At 39.1% G+C, this 9,289-nt stretch overlaps 1 protein-coding gene across 1 annotated transcript in view; it reads left to right on the forward strand.

Moving 5' to 3' along the window:
- The window catches only part of LOC107285186 (14-3-3 protein zeta/delta), a 23,279-nt gene extending 14,505 nt beyond the window's left edge, over window positions 1–8,774 (forward strand). The window contains exons 4-6 of the mRNA XM_015813352.2: window positions 7,129–7,292; window positions 7,377–7,472; window positions 7,727–8,774. Coding sequence (XP_015668838.1) covers window positions 7,129–7,292; window positions 7,377–7,472; window positions 7,727–7,786 — 320 coding nt within the window. The 3' untranslated portion in view covers window positions 7,787–8,774. The remainder of the gene's footprint in view (window positions 1–7,128; window positions 7,293–7,376; window positions 7,473–7,726) is intronic.
- Window positions 8,775–9,289: the final 515 nt, after the last annotated feature.

Below are 9,289 nucleotides of genomic sequence, written 5' to 3' on the forward strand. Positions count from 1 at the left end.
TGGTGCGCTTTAAAGATGATGGTCAACACCTTGAAGCGCACCCGGAAGGCCACAGGCAGCCAATGCAGCTCGCGCAGCAGCGGCGTTACATGGGAGCGACAAGTCGCTCCCATCACCGCCCGCGCGGCCGCATTCTGGACTAGCTGGAGCCTCCGAGTGCTCCTCAAGGGGAGCCCCATGTAGAGAGCGTTACAGTAGTTGCTTGAAATTGGGGTGAAGTGATAGGAGTTGGAAGATATTTGGAAGAAATATACTGTCAAGACCATTTCTTCTTCTAAATGAAAACTAACGCTATAAATGTAGAAGAAAATGTTGAAAAGAGGGATTTGTTTTGGAAATAGAGCTGAAATTAAAGTGCATTACTGAGCAACTTTAAGGGGGACTGAAAATGGGACAGCCATCTCTTCAGTAGTATTTCTAAAAAGAGAAGGAAGGGATATGTCAGACGTTCAGATCTGGAGAATCAATATTTTTTCAAAGCTCTACTCCAGGGTGTTTAATAGTCTTGCTTAGCCACTGATGGTATTATTTTTGCTTAAAATCAAGTACAAGGTGGTATCTTCATTGTGATCATTAATTCTGAAAAAATTACCAAATATAATGATTTGGATTTAAAGCTCAAAAGGTTTCCAAATGTTTGGGGGGATACTTTTACTAATTACATGATATTCCTTAAACAAAATATTCCTTTTTCCAGGATGACATGGCTATCCTATGAGAGAAGATATGTTTGGTTTAAACAGTAGAAGTTAACTCTTTTTGCCTTCAAATACAAAGTGTTGCACAGTCCTAAGAAACACTGTGCTATTTGTTTCTGGGACATTATTCCCTCCTCTCCCTCCCCCCCGGGATGTTCCATTTCTTCTGCACAACAGGCCAATCCAAGCATTCTGGAATGGTCCATGCATTTAAATGTTATCTTGCATAGTCAGACTGTCCAGAATACTATAAGTTACTTCCTGTTCCAAAATATATATATCTACAAATGTTATGAATCACCCCCCATATGCTTGGATCAACCCATTCTGAAGGAGAAAATGGAACATTCGGGAAATGAATTTCTCCATTTTACATATTCTTAATAAATACAAAATGCATAAGCAAAGCCTCCCCAAAGATTTGTCTCTTTTTGCTCATCTTTTTGAACAAAAGGCTAAGAAGAAGCTGCTAGTTTAAGCTGGAATTTGGAAATAGGATTATCTGCATCATAAACTAGGCAAATTATTGGTGATTCATAGCATTCTTGCTCCCTTATATCTTGTAGACCCATGGATGGGGTGCAACTCCCAGCTGAGTGAATAAACTTGTTTAGAAAAAAAAATTGCATTTTTGAGGGAGGCAGGACACAAATCTATAAATACCACCCCTGCTTTCATCTTCTGTTCATACTGGGCAATAAAAACTTTTTATTTCCTAGTTCCTGCCACTGCAAACTATTATTGACTTCATATGCTGCCAATTAGACATGATGGAGTGTGTATCTGTATGTAACTACGTGTATATCTCATCTCAGAAGGACAGACAGAAATTATAGACAGATCTGATTCTGCTCTTGTCACAAGAAATAATTACCTAAATTTTAAACCATCCTTTCTGGTCAAACTGATTCTACATTTAGTTCAATTGCTGAATTACTATAATATATCTACTAATATCATATACATGTGCCTCTGTGTATATGTCTCTTCATAACTTTAAACATTGATTTGAGATATTTAATGGCTATTCTATCAGAAAACTTTTCAGGTAGTCCTCGACTTACAGCCATTCATTTAGTCATTGAAATTACAGCGCCACTGAAGAAAAGTGACTTATGGCCATTCTTCACCCTTACAACAATTGCAGCATCCCCCTTGGCATGCAACAAACCTGAGCAAATACAGGTCATAAGTGACATTTTCCAAAGCCATTGTAATTTTGAACCATTGTTAAATGAATGGCCATAGTCCTTGTGTCATGGTTCCGACTAATGAAACACTTCAAAGAACTTCCAGGCATTTTATCCTAAAAAAAGTCTCTTTATGTGACAAAATGTCGGCACAGGCATGATGAAAGGCAATGCTAGGATCTGAAAGCCCCACACACCGAGTAGTTATTTTTGCTAGCATTTCCACTCCCTATTTTGCTGTCATGATTTACGTTCTCCAATTAGTGTGAAGGGCAAAGGTTCCCTTCCTTTCCCTTTCTTGGGCTTTTCCCTCCTCCCTCTTTCTCCTCTGCATTAACTCTAAAAATACCAGACAGTTCTGCATATTTTGTCAAAGCAAGAATATACAATATTAGCATTGTTGACACCTTGCTTAAGTACAGTAACTGGAACCGGAATGTACAAGGCTAAGCAATGCGGCCATAAAGCACGACATCATGTGGCTACGTCACTTAGCAACAGCAGTACCGGCAGTCCCGTTGCCACTGTTAGGCAAGGACCTCGTGTGACTGTGACTTCCTACCAGTGGGACATCCACCACAAAGTTACAAATCGTGGGCGGCTTTCAAGCAGGTTGATGGTTCGATGGGCAGTGGCTGCCATGGCACAAGCATGGCCAGCAGGGAGTGGCTCCTGTGAAGTGTAAGAGTGTGCACAAGGGGTCTCATGCTCCATAGCTGAGTTCCTTAAGAAAAATGGATGGGAGTGATTTGTGACCTTCCCTGCCAGCTTCCTCATTGACTTTTCTTGTGGAAAGCCAGCAGGGAATGTTGCAAATGGCAGTCACATGACGGCATGATACTGCAGCTGTCATAAGTGTTGGCCAGTTGCCAAGCACCCCCAATAATGATCACGTGAACGCAGAGATAACGGGGATGGATGAAACCTTGAAGACCAGACATAGTTATTTAGGTTCTATCATATGATTAGATTTCAGTGTATGCACAGCATCATCTAATGCAAGGGTAGGCAACCTTGGCTCTTTTATGACTCGTGGACTTCAACTCCCAGAATTCCTGAGCCAGCTATGCTGGCTCAGGAATTCTGGGAGTTGAAGTCCACGAGTCATAAAAGAGCCAAGGTTGCCTACCCCTGATCTAATGTATGTTCACCAAATCTTTTGTAAGAAAGTGAACCAAATAATTGTGCAAATGAGTAGTATTTATTGATAAGTACATAGGCAATTAGAGCTTCCTGAGATAATTGCCTCAGAGCTTATGAGAAGAGAGACCAAAATCTGTTCCTCAGGGATGGAAATACAGCTTTCAGAAAGCAAAGTTTCTATTAAGATTTCTTTTTCAGATTACGGGGGAAAAGAGCAAAAAGAACTAATGGCTATTGGAGCCTGCTGTGTCACTCTTACTAGTATCTCTGTAATACCTTCCGGTTGTGTCCTAAATATTGATAGAGTGAATAAACAGCATAGGGAGATAAATCTCCTTAGTGCAAATACTGGCCCAAATCACCAGCTTTTACTGAATTGCATCATTGGAGATGTTGAGAGCTACATGACAAATGGCAAGGTAATGATGATATGATGTGACGAATGTAGCCGATCTTGTTGCATGACTAGACTGCAGGATTTTGTAGATGCAGAAGAAGGCAAGCCCAAGTAAGAGTGGTATGTAAGCACTGCTGGGGGGGCTCTATATGAGATTTGCATATAGAGAGCAGAGGTCTCTAATTCAGTGGTTCTCAACCTTTTTAATGACGCGACCCCCCAACTGGTCGTAAGTCGAGGACTAAACCGGTCGTAAGTCGAGGACTAAACCGGTCGTAAGTCAAGGACTACCCAACCGGTCGTAAATCGAGGACTTTCCCTGCCCGGGAGCGCCGCGCATGCATGGTTCCGCCCCCTGCGCCGGCCGAGGTGTAGCTGGCAAGCGGCAGAGACGGAGCAGGCCGACCACCAGCTGGCCCAGCTCAAGGGAGGTAAGGCACCCGCCGGAAAAGGGAAAAAAAATGGCGGACAGCCTTGCTTGGCGACCCCTGTGAAATGGTCGATCGACCCCAAATGGGGTCGCGACCCATAGGTTGAGAACCGCTGCTCTAATTCTTCTGGACCAGTGACCACATGTAGAATGTTGAGGGCACTATCAAAAAGGTTGCCACAAAGTAACCAGTCACTGTAACCTCAACTTAACTTTTGTTGGTTTGTTATCTGGGCCGAGGGGTTCACCTTGAAACAAAGCATGTTTATTTTAAAATAATACTTCTGATAGAACTGACCAGAATTTCTGTTGCTTCATGTTTCTGTGGCTATCCAGAAAGGAAGTAACTGCTCCTGTGTTTACAAAAATGCTAGGAGCTGTATAGCAGATGGCTCCTATGTCCTAGAGAAGCCCCAGCCCAATTACACACACATTGTTGTACTCCACACATGCATAATGGGCAAGGAAGTGGTTTTCCTGTTGAAAATCTACCTATAAGGATCCAAGTGCTGATGGTGAATGTATTAAAACAATACAGGTAGTTCTTGACTTATGACCAGTCACTTAATGACCGTTCAAAGTTATGGCGACTTGATCCATAAAGTATTTCTGGAACTTCATAAAATATTGTGGTTCTCCTCCCCCCCTCCTGTGATCAAGTGATCGTGATCTGAGTGCTTGGCAGCCTATTCACGCTTATAACTGGTTGTTAAATTCCCTGCGATCATGTGATTGTCATTTGTAATCTTCTCTGCCAGCTTCCCCAGAAAGTCAATGAGGAACCTGGCAAAGAAGGTTGAACGCTACTGCTTGCCAAAGGATTTCCCCTCTGCACAGGGTTGGGGGGGGGGGTTGGGGGGGGAATCTTCATCAGGCTGCAGAAATGAAGCTTGTATCTCTGTGATTCCCACTCGTCTTTCCAGCCCAGTGCGTGAGTTCCCTTCCAAATGGAGGGAAGAGGAACTTGTGTACCGGGCTGGAAAGATGAAGTGGGGATCTTCACAATCCCCACCTTGTTTCTCCACTGCACAGAGGGGAGCTGCCTGCCCTCCAACACGCAGCTTTTTCACTCCTTCCACTTAACAACCACAGCTGGGAGAATTGGGATTGCAATATTGAGCAAAGCAATCCATGTGGTATCTTGCTTAGCGAATGCTTTGCTCAATGACCGAAATTGCAGTCCCAACTGTGGTCGTAAGTTGAGAACTACTTGATTCGATGTTCTCAGTTCATTAAGGAGTATTCAGATTAATAGCACAGGTAAAACCGTACCCCTCACACAGGATGTTGAGTAACAAAGAATGTGAAGATAATACGTGGTTTCCTCAAGTTGCACAGTAAGCGTGGAAAGAATTAAGACCATTTGAATTCCTTCCTGCCAATTTCTTTTGTTTTTGGAGATGGAGAGTTAACAAATGTTAACTTGGGCAATCGGTTACAACAGGTTTGGAGAGTCATGAAATTTCAGTTTCTGCAAAATGTGCCAGTTAACAGTACTGTGGTGGAATCATATGGTGTCTTGAACATAATTCAAATGGTTGTTTTTTTCAATTTTAAATATTTAGGATCTGATTGTATGATCAAGTACTGTATTCTGTACAAATACGAATAAATATTAGCATTCTGTATAAATACGACTAAGCCCTAAAGTCCATGATGCCTATCTATCTACTATTCAGGAAAAGGCCTTCTACTCCGCTCTCAGATTATAGAATACAAGGCAATTTTTCCTTGGGTGCAACTTGACACAATAATAAAATGAAAATATAGTTGCTCCTTGTTGTGAGTAGCAAACCATTCATTTTGGGTATTAGTAAGATAGTTATCCCAAATATGCTTTACACTACATACATTTGACTATCAGAATTTGCCAGCATAAAATACAGTTCTTAATCATTTGCTGCCTATTTAGAACAAGGCCTTTATTGTTGTATTTTTTGCTGGCTGGGAATTGTAATCCAACAGTCTGAAGGGCATCAAATCAAGCTCAGGAAGGCTGAAGTAAGTTGTGCCTGTCATTGTTTTAAAAATAGATGTTCTGATCTAGATCATTCATTCCATCATTCCATACTGGTTGTGCCACAAGGTCATTTTTTAAAAATTAGTATAATTAGCCTCTATAGCATCTGCCTCTTCTGCACTGGAACAATTTTTATCTAATAAATGTTGCTGTATTAAAAGGGCAAGACTTAAATCTTGTCACAAAACTCCTTAATTCTTGGCCCAGGACTTGCAGCAGGTAGTTCAGAGCAGCAAGCAACTCCTTTGCCCTTTGTAGCCCTTTTCCCCACTGATTAGGATTGCATAAAGTTTCAGCATCATTTATATTTTGAAGGGAGAAACAGATGAAGGTAATAGTCCCACCTTAAGCATGAAAGCCAGCTGGGTGGCTTTGAGCCAGTCACTCTTCCTCAGCCCCTCACAGTGATGTTGTGGGAAAAATAGGAGGAGGAAGGATTATTGGGTATGTTCACCAACTTGAGTTATATATTGGGGGAAAGGCAGGATAAAAATATAAAACAAAAATTGTTTGGTCCCAAAATATTACAATTTTAAAAAGGCTCTTCTAGCCCCCTACCCACATATGATGTGATGTATTCCACCTAGGTGCCTGCCCTTGGATTTCAAAAGACTGCCCAAACATAAACAGCCCAGTAAGCAAAATTAAATAATTAAACTATTTGCTAACCAGTTTTTACCCTTTTTGAAACTTGGACTTTTTTTCTTTGTGTGTTGTTTTAAAATTAAATTTCGTTTTAAAATTACCATATTTTCTAGAACCAATGGAACCAAGATTTCTATATTTAGATGTAATATATCACTTGAAAAGTACTATTGGAAAAGTACTATTGCTATGATGGTAAGAACCACCTTAATATAAGCAAGAAATAAGTAGAGCAAGTTTCTTGGTATTCTTTAGCCTAAATACTATTACTTTTGACAGCATTTTCACATAGTTGAGTAGCTGGTAGCTTTTTCTGGCACACACAAAAACTATAGAAGTAACAAACTTGTGAAAGTCACATTTTTCGGGTTCTTTTTAAGATTTTAATCTGAAAATGTAGGTATATTTCATCTAGATTACATAAATTTAACAATATAAAAATTGCAAGAAGTAGCATACTTCTGTAATATTGCATATATTTTAAAAAGAATCACTTTCTGAAACTAAACTATCTTGTATGTGTATGTGATGAATAAATTTAATCGATGCTTGTGCTTTGAACTCCAAATAAAATTGCTAGTGTGATGTTTACTCTGTTTTTTCAGGGATAGTGGAGCAGTCGCAACAAGCATACCAAGAAGCTTTTGAAATCAGCAAAAAAGAGATGCAACCAACACATCCTATCAGATTAGGACTGGCTTTAAATTTCTCTGTGTTCTATTATGAGATCCTGAATTCGCCGGAAAAAGCTTGTTCCCTTGCGAAGACTGTGAGTTGATAATCTAACTATTACATTGCATTTAGTATATTAAACAGGTTTTGCATGTACAAATGTACTTTTTTTTAACCATAGGCTTTTGATGAAGCCATTGCTGAACTTGATACGTTAAGTGAAGAGTCATATAAAGACAGCACACTAATAATGCAGTTACTGAGAGACAATTTGACAGTAAGTATTTGGACATTTTAAATACTTTATACAAGTAAGAATAAAGATATTAATGCTAAGTTATCAAATAGGCATTGTTAATAAAAACTGGAGTCTAATTGGTAAAAATTTGTGGTATGGATTTATTTTACTTAGTTGTTTTAACTCTTGAGTCTCTTTTCTTAAAGCATAGCTTTCTAGGAGATAATCCTGCTGAACACTTTGTACGACTAAAATGTTAAACAGTAACACATGTCTGCATTTTTTTTAAACAGTTGTGGACATCAGATACCCAAGGAGATGAAGCTGAAGCAGGAGAAGGAGGGGAGAATTAACCAGCCTTCCAATTTTTGTCTGCCTCATTCAAAAATTTACACAGTAGACCATTTGTCATCCATGCTGTCCCACAAATAGTTTTTGTTTACGATTTATGACAGGTTTATGTTACTTCTATTTGGATTTCTATATTTCCCATGTGGTTTATGTTTAATATTAGGGGAATAGAGCCAGTTAACATTTGGGGAACTTTTGTTTCATCCAAGGTGGCCAATATAGGGATGTGGAATTTTTATAAAAGTTTTACATGTTTGGCATAGTACTCTTGGTACTTTGTGGCTTCCCACAAAAGCCAATGTTAAACAACTTCCTATGTTGAGCAATGAAAAACTGCTTGCATATTGGTCTGTCACAGTGGTTAAAAAAGGGATGATGGTTGCAACCACATAGGTGTAGTGAATGTGGGTACTTCAACGTTGGAACGCACAGCAAAGAAAAATTAATGTCCCATGGATATTACATGTCAATCATGTGAATCTGTGGAATCTACAATCCAAGAACACATCTTCGATTAAAGCTGAAAGATGTTCCTTAAAGTGGCTTGCTAACCAAATGAACTTTCTCTAGAGAAGGGCAGAAACGGTTCACATTCCATTACTTGTAAAGTTACCTGCTGTTGCTTTCATTATTTTTGCTACACAATTTATTTGTATTTAAATGGTTTAGGCAACCTAAGAACAAATGTACAAGTAAAGATGCAGTAAAAAATGAAATGCTTGATATCCATAATTACACTGTATATCGAGCACAGCAGTAAAACAAACCCATGTATTTAACTTTTTTAGGGTTTTGCTTTTGTGATTTTTTTTGATACTTTGCCTAACATGCATGTGCTGTAAAAATAGTTAACAGGGAAATAACTTGAGATGATGGCTAGCTTTGTTTAATGTCTCCTGAAAATTTTCATGAACAATCTAAACATAACTGTTAAGAACATGTGTATTAAGTTGATGTAAGTGGAATAAAAGTTTTATGAATGGACTTTTCAACTATTTTCTCAGTAGCTTTCCTGTACATCTCAACTTCTGTGGAAGATATCTTCCATTGTACTGTCTGCGGTACCAGATTGGGCTAATTCTGAAGCTGTCTTTATTCAGAATCTGAAAAATTGTAACATAATCTTCCATATTTTTGTGAGGCTGCTCTGCCTGGAAACTACCAAAGAAACTTGAGAGTGAAATATTAGGTGGTAGGTAATATATGTAAACCCTACAAAATTGCAGCTACTGAATTCAGCCCTGAATTATTAAAATATGTTTTTGTAACGATCTTAAACACATGTTTAGTAAATCATGTGCCAAGCCCTTGCTTGTAGAAAATTGATAGATGTCTAGTTATGGTGCAGATGAGTTCATTGGGTATTGGCTATAAAATAAAGCATATTATTTCTCAACTGCCATTATCTCATAAGCAAACTCCTTGAGACATATCATTAATGAAGGCCAATGCAAGGCATTATTTATCATCATCAGATATGCTTCCCAATGGATTACTGTCTACCA

The sequence above is a fragment of the Protobothrops mucrosquamatus genome, unplaced genomic scaffold (genome assembly GCF_001527695.2).
Source record: "Protobothrops mucrosquamatus isolate PMUCROS unplaced genomic scaffold, P.Mucros_1.0 scaffold_69, whole genome shotgun sequence".
In the NCBI taxonomy this organism is placed as follows: Eukaryota; Metazoa; Chordata; class Lepidosauria; order Squamata; family Viperidae; genus Protobothrops; species Protobothrops mucrosquamatus.